The sequence below is a fragment of the Centruroides sculpturatus genome, unplaced genomic scaffold (assembly GCF_000671375.1).
Source record: "Centruroides sculpturatus isolate CEXI.00-Female unplaced genomic scaffold, Cexi_2.0 scaffold610, whole genome shotgun sequence".
Classification (NCBI taxonomy): Eukaryota; Metazoa; Arthropoda; class Arachnida; order Scorpiones; family Buthidae; genus Centruroides; species Centruroides sculpturatus.
This window is the reverse complement of record NW_019385271.1, coordinates 189073-204702: the sequence shown is the minus strand read 5'-3', so window position 1 is coordinate 204702 and position 15630 is coordinate 189073. Positions and strand designations below refer to the sequence as shown.

The window sequence follows — 15630 nt, the reverse complement described above, 5'->3', positions numbered from 1 at the left end:
TTAATGCAAATAATTTTAAAGAACAATTATATTTTTCGCATTTCCGACGTGGTCTTTTGTAATTAATATGTTTTCTGATATAAAATTCATTGGAACAAAGCAGATTATACAATTAGGATAAAATGCTTTTATTTACAAATGATTATATTCTGTTCACATATCACCATTCCCACAAACAAAGTGATTATAATTTTAAAACAAGTTTCTTAATAGTCGTTTATCAGTATCGAGAAATCCGAGAAAGAATATTTCATTTAACATCGTAATTCTTAAAACTTGTTTTGAAAGTATTTGTTATTATTTGTTTATTGCAACCACTTCTGAAACCACCAACAGTATATAAAGATGAAAACTATTGGTTTATATCAAATTTGCTCTCTAACAACATCAAGCATAGCTCCATTTATTGTATCGTAAGTTCATAATATAGGATGAAGTATTACCTGTTTATCGTTGCGTTAATTTTGGCTTATGTTCATTGTAAGTACAGTTTTACAATTTGTTCTTCATATTTATAATATATTTTTTTGTTTATTATGAAAAATGTTTATCGCTGTCGATACGCATTTAGTTTTGATAAGAATTATATTAATTACAGATACCAACGCAGGAGGTTGTTTCTGCTATAGTCGAGCTGGTACTTATTGCGGTTTCCAAAGAGAACACGGTTACATCGGTGGAGATTGCTCTAGAGATAATATGTACACCTGTCCGGGTGGCAATGGAGCATTAGCGGGTTGGGAAGGTAGATGCAGACGTGGCCGATGCACTGGAAGTTCTCCTGCTGGTCGGGATTACTGTAATCATGGAAGCGAGAGAGGCAGGAAGAAGAGATTTGCAGAATTGATTGGTCTTAAGAAAGCTTAATTTATTTTTAATGAATATAAAATAACTGTTATAATTAGATAAAATTTAGATTTACCTATTTTGTCATAATTATAGATTTCTCATTACATTTTTTTTTTCTTTTTGCAATGACTTAACATAATGCTCTTCTATTCGAAATATGACGTTAATTATTGACAATTATTTTGTTTATAGTGTTTACGTCTTATTCCGAATATATCGGACGATTCCATTCGGTTGTAATACAGTATTTTTAAAGTTAAATTTGTTTTGTAGATATTAAAATGCATATAAAAGGATTATAATTAATTTTGTATTTATTTAAAAAATTAATTGACGTATTTATTCATGTTATTGTAGTATTAATATTTTAAAATCAAATATGAAATGTCGAATTTTAAACGGAAATTTAATTTAAATTGAAAATACTTAACCACATATAACAACATTTTAAATGCTATTATTAGCAATACATCCAATAAAAAAAATAAAATAAAAAAACTGCTTCATTCCTCTTATATTTCTGAAGCCAGATTTAAAATATTAAACGTATATCCAAAAATTTTTTATTTAATCAGAAGAGGAACAATCTTAACTCACTTATCACCACAATATAGTAAATNAGCAGTATATAAAGATGAAAACTATTGGTTTATATCAAATTTGCTCTCTAACAACATCAAGCATAGCTCCATTTATTGTATCGTAAGTTCATAATATAGGATGAAGTATTACCTGTTTATCGTTGCGTTAATTTTGGCTTATGTTCATTGTAAGTACAGTTTTACAATTTGTTCTTCATATTTATAATATATTTTTTTGTTTATTATGAAAAATGTTTATCGCTGTCGATACGTATTTAGTTTTGATAAGAATTATATTAATTACAGATACCAACGCAGGAGGTTGTTTCTGCTATAGTCGAGCTGGTACTTATTGCGGTTTCCAAAGAGAACACGGTTACATCGGTGGAGATTGCTCTAGAGATAATATGTACACCTGTCCGGGTGGCAATGGAGCATTAGCGGGTTGGGAAGGTAGATGCAGACGTGGCCGATGCACTGGAAGTTCTCCTGCTGGTCGGGATTACTGTAATCATGGAAGCGAGAGAGGCAGGAAGAAGAGATTTGCAGAATTGATTGGTCTTAAGAAAGCTTAATTTATTTTTAATGAATATAAAATAACTGTTATAATTAGATAAAATTTAGATTTACCTATTTTGTCATAATTATAGATTTCTCATTACATTTTTTTTTTCTTTTTGCAATGACTTAACATAATGCTCTTCTATTCGAAATATGACGTTAATTATTGACAATTATTTTGTTTATAGTGTTTACGTGTTATTCCGAATATATCGGATGATTCCATTCGGTTGTAATACGGTATTTTTAAAGTTAAATTTGTTGTTTTGTAGACATTAAAATGCATATAAAAGGATTATAATTAATTTTGTATTTATTTAAAAAATTAATTGACGTTTTTATTCGTGTTATTGTTGTATTAATATTTTAAAATCAAATATGAAATGTCGAATTTTAAACGGAAATTTAATTTAAATTGAAAATACTTAACCACATATAACAACATTTTAAATGCTATTATTAGCAATACATCCAATAAAAAAAATAAAATAAAAAAACTGCTTCATTCCTCTTATATTTCTGAAGCCAGATTTAAAATATTAAACGTATATCCAAAAATTTTTTATTTAATCAGAAGAGGAACAATCTTAACTCACTTATCACCACAATATAGTAAATTTAAATTATTCGTACAAATTTTATTTTTTATTCGATTTTATCGATAAAACACCAAAATACTTCTAGCTTTTAACACTAAATGATACACAAAAACTATTTTTTAATCGGAAGAAATCGCAATTATACAAATGATTCGTAAAAACTTTTAGTTAAATGTGTTTCTGGCTGTTTCGATTGCAGCCAGAAAACTGTCGTTACTTGTCGTCACACACATTCAATGGTAAAAAAAAAAAATAGGCAAATCTTCAGCGTGTATAACACCTGAAATGCAAATTTATAAAATCTTTCACTAATATAAACTACCAATTTGGCTGTTAACATGAAAGAAGACAAAAATATAATAATCAAAGGACAAGAAACTTTTTATAATAAGTAATAATTAGTGATGTAACGAATATTCGGTTACTATTCGGTATTCGGCCTATTTTTCACTATTCGGCCGATTACCGAATATTTAATCACTATTCGGCCGAAGTTATCGAGTTAGTGTTGTTTGTTTATATTTATAAACAAACAACACTAACTCGATAACATTAAATCTAAATACCAAAATGATTAATTTACTGTGTTTTTGTTATTTATTACTCCTGTTTTTAGGTATTCGGTATTCGGCCGAATAGTGAAAAATAGGCCGAATAGGCCGAATACCGAATAGTAACCGAATATTCGTTACATCACTAATATATATATATACACTTAACTACCATTTATACGCTAACATTTTACGCGCCCTTGGGTATATATACGTGTATATATATACACACGTATATATACCCAAGGGCGCGTAAAATGTTAGCGTATAAATGGTAGTTAAGTGTATGTATATATATTAGTGATGTAACGAATATTCGGTTACTATTCGGTATTCGGCCTATTCGGCCTATTTTTCACTATTCGGCCGAATACCGAATACCTAAAAACAGGAGTAATAAATAACAAAAACACAGTAAATTAATCATTTTGGTATTTAGATTTAATGTTATCGAGTTAGTGTTGTTTGTTTATATTTATTTATAACTTGTAACATGCACAAAATAAAAAAGAAAATAATATTAGTCACATGTATTCACAATTTATAATTACAAAGATCAGCACACGTACACACCTATTCGTTCGAGAATCGTCGCACATCTGAGGGTCTGACCCTGCCTATCCTTCTTTTTAAGCGCTCGTCTTTGCTCTTCCCTTTCTCTTTCCTCTATCGCTCTAATCCATGTATGCCTGTGCATACATCATAATACGCGCTCACGATACTTTCGATTCGTCACTTTTCCGTCGTAGAGTTCCCATTTTACAATTACGTGACTCAGCCTGGTGATAACGGAGAAAAGAGACAGATAGGACGTCGATATAAGTCACAGTTATGATTTCACAGATTCGAGACAGCTTGATAGCCCGAACGGCCCCAGGCTTTCGCCCGTGCACGCTAAGTGACTTTCATTACAAGCATTTAGCTTTCCGAAGTCTATGACAACAATTGTTTGGCATTGACGGCCGCGAATTTCGTGCCAATAAGCTGCCTCGACTTATTCGATTATGTTATCAACTGAATTTCATATTTATTTTCAGATTTTCACTTCGCGGTCCTTCTCTGTTCTTTTTCCGTTATTTACACGTGTAGGTTGTTTCATTGTTATCCACATTTGATATCATCATTTATCACATACTTCCATGACACTCTTGTCTGTCCGCTACAACTGCCAAGAATTAACGCGATTGGCGAAGCGTAGTAACAGCGGGCCAATAGAGAGCAGGATCCTTGCCATAATGCGGTTTGCACGGCAATTTTCGTACGTGCGTTAATCAAGCCGAATAGTTTGGCCGAATATTCGGCTATTCGGCCACGCTCCTGGCCGAATATTCGGTATTCGGCCTCAGGCCGAATATACTATTCGTTACAACACTAGTAATAATTAATTTAAAATATACGTTCTCAATCTCAAATTAGTAATGGCTTGCCCCTGTACAGTACATCATACTTTTCCTTAACAATAGAGTTATGCCAGTCATCTATTAATTGTTTTCAGGGGAAAGTTTTGACTTGAAACAGCGCATTTTCCGGTTTGCATTTCCGGTTCATATAGTCTATAGTTAATAAGAGTCTCGTGCCTCTAAGCTTTCCATATACGTTCCCGACTTTCATTTACCTAACTCCCGTGATATTTTATTTAAAAACTATTGATATTATTAATTATTATAAAATGACAAAAAGCGCTTAATTTTCAGGTTAGAGATGCGTTCTTTGGATCGCGATATGAATGGACAGCCATTTCTCTGCCTGTCCGCAACCAAACATGTATCATTAGCTTTAAATGACAATTCTTGACTGTTATTTAAAGCTGACAGGCAACATACAATATTTTGCATCGGCTGTTATTTTTAATTTTTAGATAACAATCTCTAATTGTTTGTATGAAATAATTGAAAAATAGAATAGAATAATTGAATAGAACCCTTTCGTCTCTTTGTGGGCCGCTTATTTCGCACTTCCACATTGAAATCGCAACTAGTCAAAACTGACTAATGAGAATATTCAAATCAAACATCCACCAGATGCGCCATCGATCAATAGTACAGCTTCTCTTTCGATTTTATTGTTCAAACTACAAAGACACATATATGTGCGATGCCACATTAAACAGACGCCATCATTGGCAATGACGGTTCCAAAGACCTTGTCAGTACCACTGCCGCATACATCGACATTGTGGACAATTTCAGCGCTTATTAAACATTAGGAGCTGTCCATAAATCACATCTAAACTGGAAGGAAGGGAGGGAGTTACGATAAGACAGACAAGGGTGAGGGGAGAGATTGAGTTTCAGTGAACGTCCGTTTTATTTCATTAAATTTTATAACATTTTCATTTAAAAAAAAAAAGAGTTATACAGAAGTCTTTGTGATAAGTTTGGAAAAAATAGCACTATTGAGTAGCTGAAATAATAATTTGTTAAATTTTATAGTTTATGCATTTTCTTGTATGTTTGTTTCTACTTATAGTATCATTCACAAACTGATAAAAGTTTTGAGGGGGTTTTGTTGGACGTCAGAAGAGGGGAGTAAAAATTTCAAGGAAAATGTAGACGTAATTTATGGACAGCCCCTTACACCCGGAAGCGACTATACTTTTGTTAATAAAGCAGTACAATGCAAAATAACTTAGTATGTATATTCTTTCCATTACATTACATAGAGCTGAGAATTCTATTATACAAGCATAAGTAATATATGCAAAGTAAGAGATGATTTAACAATATGATATAACAATAATTTACTTATTGTTTTAAGTTTCTTTTTAAAATTGAAACGAGATACAAGGATCATAAGTGTATAAATATTTGTCTTTAAATGGTAGTTAATTAAATTAAGTAATTATAAAAATAAATAATTGTTATACGAATCAATTGTTTTCATGTGAAAATAATAATAATGAGTACACAGTATGAAACAACACTTACAATTCTATATTATTGAAGAAGACATTTCTCTCGTCAAGAGATTAAGAAATTCATAAATAATACTTTGGTTCGAAATACTTGTCGTTTCGCTTTTCTAATAGAAAGAACACTGTTATACATTGTAATATTAAAATTACACAGGTATTTAAATTAAACTGCTTGTGACAATAGAAAACAACAAGTAGCCTATTTAGAACCATCTATTTACACATTAATCTCTTGACGAGAGCAATGTCTTCACAGACATATCTTGAATTGCGAGTGTTTTTTTTCTATACAATGTACTCATTATTGGGCTGCAATTTGAAAAAAATTGTAGACCTATAAATTTTCACTGTTGTCTGTCCTTCCTTAATCTCGAGAACGGATTTAGTTAGATGAAAGACGAGACCAGATATGGAAACCCCAATTAACTATATATGAACTTTTGATGCAAACTGGAAAATGCGTTGTTTCGAGTCAAAAATTTTTAACTTTTCCCCTGAAAACAATAATTGTTTTCAGGGGAAAAGTTACAGTATTAGTTATTAATAGATGACTGGCATAACTCTATTGTTAAAGGAAAAGTATGATGTACAGGGGCAAGCCACTACTAATTTGAGGTGGAGAGCATATACAGTATTGTATTTTAAATTCAATAAATTTACAATATGATTAAAAATTGAAGCCCGGCATTGTAACGACGTCACAATAAATAATTTTTCGTTATTAAGGCGATCAGACTTATGCGTGTATTAATCGCACATTATATGATACATACAAAAATATTTGAAATACACATTTTTGGTTAGATGTATAGTACTTACATTTTTCAGTATTTCTAGAATTGCACCTCTTCTAAAATATAAAAGTTTTCCATCATAAATACGCCTAATAAAAAGTCAATTTTCTCTTCTTTCAATTTATATACGTAACTTTGATCAAAGATTTTTGGTTTTTTATTTTATTTTTATAAAAAATTCTTTGTATTAAAAACATTCATCCTAGTTACGTTCCCTGAAACAAATGTGTTGAAATTCAGTCGTAAATATATTTCCATAACTCCTATCTGATAGAAGAATCTTCTTAAAATATGAGAAACTTGTCTCAACTTATGCGCTACAAAGAGATACAGTATTTGTAGAGCTGCATTTAACTAAGGCATATTTGCAGACTCAAACACAGAAGGGAATATCATTTCTATACGTTCTTAGGTGTGATCTTTGGACAAGACAGCTAAAAAGTAAGCAATTTCCTCCGCGTAAAATGGTTCAACTCTTAGATGGCTCTTTGAATTGTATAGGATCTGCACGTAGTGGATACATTACAATTAAATGCACATTTTAAATTACTTTCTTTCTGAAATTTTGGTATAGATCCTGGAGAAACAAAAATATTTAAATAAATTAATACGGGAATTTCGTGGTAGTGGCATGAGGAGACTTTGTTTTGATCTATTTTTCTCTTCATAACAATGCATATTTTTTTATATCTAAAGGCCGTGACACACTAGGTTATTTTTGTGGGAGACATGTCGCCGGGTGACAGAAAAACCTGTTTCTCAGGCATGGGAGAGCATTTATCAAAAAGTCAATCGTTTTAACTTTTGAGAGACAAAAAGTCTCTCATCGCTTGCTGTGACCAATGAGGGCCCGTAGATTTATCACATGAATAAAAATGGAGGATAGTCGCTCGTCAACGGTTGATAGGACACGACGTTTAATTTCATTAATTCAATCCTAAGAATCAATTTAGGATTCTTAGGATTACTTAGGATACTATGAAAGAATATCACGACAAGGTTCTCAAAGATACATGCTTTCACGCTGTTAACAAACATTTACGATTACCGGGTAGAAATATCAATCATATGACTCAGGCAACTTGTCTCCTTGTGTATCCGAACGTCAACAGGTTTTTGTCGCTCAAAGACATGTCTCCGGGACGAGAAATCCCTAGTATATCACTGTCTTAACTCTCCATTCTGTTGGCACCTCCTCCGAAAAAATTTTATGGAGTTTTTTGTCCCGTCCGGATAGATCTCGGGCCCCTAGAGAGGTAGGTTACCACCTTAACCGCTCGGCCATTCGGCCATGTGAGTAACCCTTGGCACATGTGCCAAACATCGGCTTTTTTAAGGCGCGCAAATTAGAGTTCAAAAAATAAATATTCAACATCTTCGCTGAGTTGTAACCCATGTTATAACTTAATAAAATACATTTTTTTGAGTAGAATGATGCCGAATAAAACTGCAACAAAGAAACAAATGCTGTCAACTGTTTTAGGAATAATACTAAACAATAAGAAACTTAAACAAATATCGTATTTCTAAGACATCTACGTAATATCTGAGATGTACTGATTACAAGCAGTTTTCCAATTTAGAAGAAAACTGCTAAATCTAGTTTTTACGTAACATCGTCTAGCCTCCAGACCAAATACATATTTCCCTAAAATTTCGGTTGGCACGTGAGAAAATTTTGTATGATAAATTTAGAGATTTTGTTACGCGCACTTAAGAAGATTGCTCATTCCCGGTCTAATGCGTACTGGAAGTGAGAATTTTTAAAGCAAATACTGTATTCAAATTTAAATTTACTTATTGGAACATTTTAGCTAATTAACTTAATGTTTCACAATAAAATTAAATTAACGTATGAAAATTTTTTTAAATATGTGTTTTAATAAATTTTATGCAAAAATATGCGATTTATGAAAAATTAAGCAAATATTTTTTATTAGTTAGTATTATTCGTATTAATCGACAATAATATTTAACAGTGTTCTGAGTAGCGAGTGGGGTACTTTAATAAATATGCACTTCATGTATTTGGTCGCGTTAATCAATGTAAAAATAATTAAAGTTTGCAACATATACACAACAGAACGAATAAAAACGTTAATCAATTTTTATAATTAATACAAAACACGTACAAAACGGTGTTTACGATCAAATAGAAACTCCATTATAATCAAAATTAACTCGTAAAGATAATAAACATAAAAATTGCTAATAAGTAATGTCATATATCGATGCCATCCTATTAAATGCTAATTAATAGAATATAGTCTTAAATCAGTGCAAGAAAAAACATTATAAGAAATCAATAATTACGACAAGATATATAAATCTAAATTTTATTTATGTATAACACCTATTTTATATTAATGAAATATAAATTAAACTTTCTTAAGACCAATCAATTCTGCAAATCTTCTCTTTCTGCCTTTCTCGCTTCCATGATTACAGTAATCGCGACCAGCAGGAGCACTTCCAGTGCATTGGCCACGTCTGCATCTGCCTTCCCAACCCGCTAATGCTCCATGGCCACCCGAACAGGTGTACATATTATCTCTAGAGCAATCTCCACCGATGTAACCGTGTTCTCTTTGGAAACCGCAATAAGTACCAGCTCGACTATAGCAGAAACATCCTCCTGCGTTGGTATCTGTAATCAATATAATTATTATCAAAACTAAATGCGTATCGATAGCGATAAACATTTTCATAATAAACGAGAAAATAAATTATAAATATAAAAGACACAAATTCTAAAACTGTACTTACAATGAACATAAGCCAAGATTAACGCAAAGATAAACAGGTAATACTTCATCCTATATTATGAACTTACGATACAATAAATGGAGCTATGCTTGATGTTGTTAGAGAGCAAATTTGATATAAACCAATAGTTTTCATCTTTATATACTTCTTGACGGTGATTTCATAAGTGGTTGCAATAAACAAAGAAGTAGTGCCAAGAGATTTTATACATTCAAAACATGTTTTAAGAATTACGATTGTGAATGAAATGTTCGTTTCAGATGTCTCGAAACTGATAAATGACTACTACAAAAACTTGTTTTAAAATTATAATGACTATTTATTTATTTATTTATTTTGTGGAAATACTGACTTGAACTTAGAACACCTAAACTTGAATTAGGCTACAGTATATTTGAAGTTTACATTACTTAAAATGCTAATTTACCTGATTTAATCCGAATTTGAAAATTCAGATTGTCAGGCTCTAATCAGTCCGGATTTTTAATAATTTACTGTATTTATTTTAAATATATTCTATTAGTTGTTATTTTAATTCTGTCTAAAATAACTCATATATTTTTGTGGTTTTTTTTTATCTTTTCTGTAGCGTTCAAATTAATTAATTAAATATTTTTGATTTTTATCTTATTTTGAAAATAATTTTAAAACTTTTAAAGTCATTTTTACTATTTAACTATAAGTTTACGCAGTCTATCGTTTCTCATCTGTTTAATTATATTTTCTTTATTAGTTTCATTAATGATTATGTTATTATAAATAGATTGATTTTAGTTATAAACTTTTTAATACATAAATAATTTAAAATTAATTTAGATATAACTTAACCAGAACATCTTTTAAATGTATATTCTTTAATTATTATGTATTTATCAGTTAGAATCGTGAAGAAAAATATCAGCTATAAATATTGTGTTGATGAAATGTAAAAGACCTACTTGCGAAATAACAGGTTATAGTTCTCGTTTCAGTTTTCCTCGTAGAAAAAATTGAAAATTAACATATCTTTTCTTATATAATTTCTAGTAATCATTAAAATGTTTTGTTTTTGCCATTTATATAGTTGCTGCAAGAAACTCTTTATTACCCTAAACTCAATTACTTACAAGTTACTTGTTCTTATGCCAATACAATAACTAATTATGTGACTAAATAATTAATGATATATTTATAATGAATATCACGGATTATTTCTTTAGAGAAATCTGATAGATATCTACAATCAAAACAATAAATATTTTAATATTACGATAGATAAGAAGTTTTAGCATGTATGAGGAAGGATGCATTAATTTTCATCTCTTGAAAATAATATATATAATTTATTAATCACAATATGAAAAGTTCATTTTATTATATTTATATTGAAGTTAAGCTATTTTTGACGAGACTATGTCTTGTCTATAAAATCGCGCTGCTGCCAACCGCTGCACACCTTAGAGGTATGAAGGTGTAAATGTCAAGAGTTGCAATTTGGCATAGAGTATTTGGTGCGCAAATCAAGCGCACGTAAAAGAAATCAGACTTGTAGGTAATCAGGGAACCGAGAACTGAGTCAAAATAATACAAAATGGCGACACTGTTTCTACAAACAGGCGCTAGTGCGAGGTTTGCACATGGGTTGCTGGTTGGGAAGTTCGAAATGAGAACGTTTGACAATCGAATTTTGACAAACGTATGACACGTTACGCGTGTATTCTCTTGCTCTGGTCGTTTCGATTTTCTTGTGTTTTGCTGACACCTCATTCGGATCCCTTTGACCCATTAATTTCCTCATTAGAGAGTGCTTATTTTTCTCTTTTCCTTAGAAAACGATGTGCAGTCGCGCTATGAGTCTCCGAGACATAGACCCAAACATGGCCTTGCCGTTTTACTTGTTATAATTAATACAAAACTCATTAGATCATTTTGTATATACTTTAATGTTTACAAAATAATGTTTACAATCAAATAGAAATTTCATTATATTCGAAATTAAATCGTAAAGATAATAAACATAAAAATTGCTAATAAGTAATGTCATATATCGATGTCATCCTATTATAATGCTAATTAATAGGACATTGTCTTAAATCAGTGCAAGAAAAAACATTATAAGAAATCAATAATTACGACAAGATAGATAAATCTAAATTTTATTTAAGTATAACACTTATTTTATATTAATGAAATATAAATTAAGCTTTCTTAAGACCAATCAATTCTGCAAATCTCTTCTTCTTGCCTCTCTCGCTTCCATAATTACAGTAATCGCGACCAGCAGGAGAACTTCCAGTGCATCGGCCACGTCTGCATCTACCTTCCCAACCCGCTAATGCTCCATGGCCACCCGAACAGGTATACATATTATCTCTAGAGCAATCTCCACCGACATAACCGTGTTCTCTTTGGAAACCGCAATAAGTACCAGCTCGACTATAGCAGAAACAACCTCCTGCGTTGGTATCTGTAATAAATATAATTCTTATCAAAACTAAATACGTATCGACAGCGATAAACATTTTCATAATAAACAAGAAAATAAATTATAAATATAAAGACACAAATTCTAAAACTATGCTAAAGTGCTAAAGTCGTTTTTACTTACAATGAACATAACCCAAGATCAATGCAACCATAAAGAAGTAATACTCTATACTATATTATGAACTTACGATACGATAAATGGAGCTAAGCTTGATGTTGTTAGAAAGCAAATTTGATATAAACCAATAGTTTTGATCTTTATATACTGCTTTACGGTGATTTCATAAGTGGTTGCAATAAACAAATAAAGTAGTAGTACCAAGAGTTTTTATACTTTCAAAACATGTTTTAAGAATGAAATGTTCGTTTCAGATGTCTCGAAACTGATAAATGACTACTACAAAAATTTGTTTTAAAATTATAATGACTTTTTATTTATTTATTTATTTTGGAATGTGATACGTGAATAGAATACAGTATATATGAATTAAAACAGTCTATCATAATTGTAAAATTCGATCGTGAAGTCGCTCCGCAGTAGACGAGTAGACAAACTAATGCGAAGCGACTTTACGATCGCTCTGTATAATCTGCTTCGTTGCATCGAATTTTAGGCCTATATCTCAAAATATTTAAAAGAAAATGCATATAATTCTATAATAAAACCAAATATTTTAACACTTTATAAAAAGCAAAATACAGTATATTATTTTATATAGATAATCTTAAATTTAAAGCAACTAGTCATTTGAATATATTATTTCAATATTAATTATAACAGATCACGTCGAAAATGCACAAAATATAATTGCTTTTTTTAATTACATTCATTGAAATAAGACTACAGCAAAGAATCGAAACTCCGGATTAGGTCGTCGACTAACCCTATCAATGGTAGCTTGGTTGTTGATGTTCTATCATTCATTCAAAATTCAAAGTTTTATTTTTAAGTTTTGAAATTATAATCAGTATATCTTTTATTTAGATATATTGATTCAGTAAATTGTATCTGTGTAAGTATTCCTACGTCCCTTGTGAAATACTCACTTGAACTTAGAACACCTAAACTTACATCAGGCTACTGTACATTTGAAGTTTACATTACTTAAAATGCTAATTTACTCTGAATTTGAAAATTCAGATTGTCAGGCTCTAATCAGTCTGGATTTTTAATGCTTTACTGTATTTGTTTTAAATATTTAATTATTTTAATTCAGTCTAAAATAACTCATATATTTTTGTGGTTTTTTTATCTTTTCTGTAGCGTTCAAATTAATTAATTAAATATTTTTGATTTTTATCTTATTTTGAAAATAATTTTAAAACTTTTAAAGTCGTTTTTACTATTTTACTGTACGTTTACGCAGTCTATCGTTTCTCATCTGTTTAATTATAAATTTTCTTTATTAATTCATTAATGTTTATATTTATTATAAATAAATTGATTTTAGTTATAAACTTTTTAATACATAAATAATTTAAAATTAATTTAGATATAACTTAACCAGAACATATTTTAAATGTATATTCTTTAATTATTATGTGTTTATAATTTAGAATCGCGCAGAAAAATGTGAGTTATAGTATTATGTTGATGAAAATGCAAATCGCCTACTTGTGAAATAACAGGTTATAATTCTAGTTTTAGTTTTCCTCGTAGAAAAAATTGAAAATTAACATATCTTCTCTTATATAATTTCTTGTAATCATTAAAATGTTTTGTTTTTGCCATTTATATATCAATAGTTGCTGCAAGAAACTCTTTATTACCCTAAACTCAATTACTTACAAGTTACTTGTTCTTATGCCAATACAATAACTAATTATGTGACTAAATAATTAATGATATATTTATAATGAGTATCACGGATTATTTCTTTAGAGAAATCTGATAGATATCTACGATCAAAACAATAAATATTTTAATATTACGATAGATAAGAAGTTTTAGCATGTATGAGGAAGGATGCATTAATTTTCATCTCTTGTTACAAAAAGCAATAAAATTTAGTTTCATTTCTTCTTTATCCCGTTATTTAAAAACATATGTTACATTTTATCAACCAAATATCGTAAATGACTTTTTTATGCACGATTCTATAAATTATGTATAATAATTGTATAACATAGGAAAACATATTGACTTATTTTAAGTTAAAATTATTTATAAATAAAAGAAATTATAATTAAAATAGATTTACTTCGTTAATTTTTCCATACATTCAGATATTATTTTATAAGTATAAATTTAAGACTGAAGACGAAATGTGTGCGAAAGAGATTCGATGAATTCTAAGATAAATTATTGGAAAACAATATGAGAATTCTGACCTTCGAACGTCTGTTCGAAAAAAGTAGTTTGTATGATTAAACTTGTTGCACTGTTAACTGGTTTTTAAACCAGTTAACAATGCAATTACAATGTCGTTTCGGGGACCACTCAATAAATTTCGTTATGTCTTTAGTATTTTTTATTGTTTTCGAGAAAAATAATATATATATATTAATCACAATAAGAAAAGTTCATTTTATTATATTTATATTAAAGTTAAGCTATTTAAAAAAATATAAATATTCATTTCTAACTTTTAAATATTTGTTTGTTGATTTTTAGATTTTATAATTCATACATAATAGGCTATTCTAAAGCGGATGTTGTCAACCTTTTTCTCTTAGCGACCTCTTTCCAAAATTAGACTTAATTCATTGACCCGCTTTTATGTTGATATGAAATAAGAATAAATTATAAATATGATAAAATAAGTAATCAAATAACAAGTAATAATTGTTTTATTATACAATTTTGAATTCATTTATGTTTATATTGCTTTCATAAAATTTATAGATAGAAGCATTATTATATAATATTTTAATTATATTTTATACAAATACACTTTTAAAAAAGTTGTCTTCGTTCTTCAAACGACCCCTAATAATTTATTGACTCTTCAGATGAATAAATGGACTCTTTAGAGGTCACTAGTGACGAAGGTGCCAATCACTGAACTAAAACATTACTGAATATATTGTTAATTCAATGTAATGAATGTAATATAAATATCTAATAACTCTAAAAACAATTAGATCAGCAAACTATAATTCAATCAACAGATATTTTTCTATTAATTAAGTTTAATATTCAATAAATATAATTAAGTGTAATGTTCATTAATTACAGTACTTCATTTATAGGCTATATTGCATATGTTTGGCAATCACTCTTTTCTGATATACAAGGCAAGTCAAAATTCCCTTGAGCACTTTTCTTTCCAAAGAACTGAAGATAATTTTGTTAATAGTCGAGCGGTAAAAGTAACAGCCTATCTCTCTGGGGCACCCGGAAACGAATCTGGGCGGTCGAAAACCTCCATGAATTTTCGGTAGTGCTCTGTCTCGGTTATGTCGAGTCTCATCCCTTATTATCCATCGCTCCGTTGAAAACCTGGGCGAACCCACAATGGGCTTGACAAAAAGGCCTTCTCAGAGTTCACAGGTTTAGTTCATTTTCTATATATACATACAGTATATATAGTATATATATATATATAT

General features: G+C 29.8%; 3 protein-coding genes across 3 annotated transcripts; 2 read left to right on the top strand and 1 right to left on the bottom strand.

The window, feature by feature from the left end:
• Nucleotides 1–321: 321 nt before the first annotated feature.
• On the top strand, nucleotides 322–1151 carry LOC111636986. The gene is made up of 2 exons (XM_023382381.1): nucleotides 322–480; nucleotides 599–1151. Exons 1-2 carry the CDS (start codon nucleotides 432–434, stop codon nucleotides 865–867), a joined length of 318 nt encoding a protein of 105 aa, XP_023238149.1. The 5' UTR covers nucleotides 322–431; the 3' UTR covers nucleotides 868–1151.
• A 332-nt stretch (nucleotides 1152–1483) lies between these two features.
• On the top strand, nucleotides 1484–2283 carry LOC111636985. The gene is made up of 2 exons (XM_023382380.1): nucleotides 1484–1618; nucleotides 1737–2283. The coding sequence occupies exons 1-2, from the start codon at nucleotides 1570–1572 to the stop codon at nucleotides 2003–2005; spliced, it is 318 nt and encodes a 105-aa protein (XP_023238148.1). The 5' UTR covers nucleotides 1484–1569; the 3' UTR covers nucleotides 2006–2283.
• A 6339-nt stretch (nucleotides 2284–8622) lies between these two features.
• LOC111636990 lies at nucleotides 8623–9741 on the bottom strand. The gene is made up of 2 exons (XM_023382391.1): nucleotides 9616–9741; nucleotides 8623–9496 (listed from the first exon to the last, which is right to left on the bottom strand). Exons 1-2 carry the CDS (start codon nucleotides 9662–9664, stop codon nucleotides 9228–9230), a joined length of 318 nt encoding a protein of 105 aa, XP_023238159.1. The 5' UTR covers nucleotides 9665–9741; the 3' UTR covers nucleotides 8623–9227.
• Nucleotides 9742–15630: the final 5889 nt, after the last annotated feature.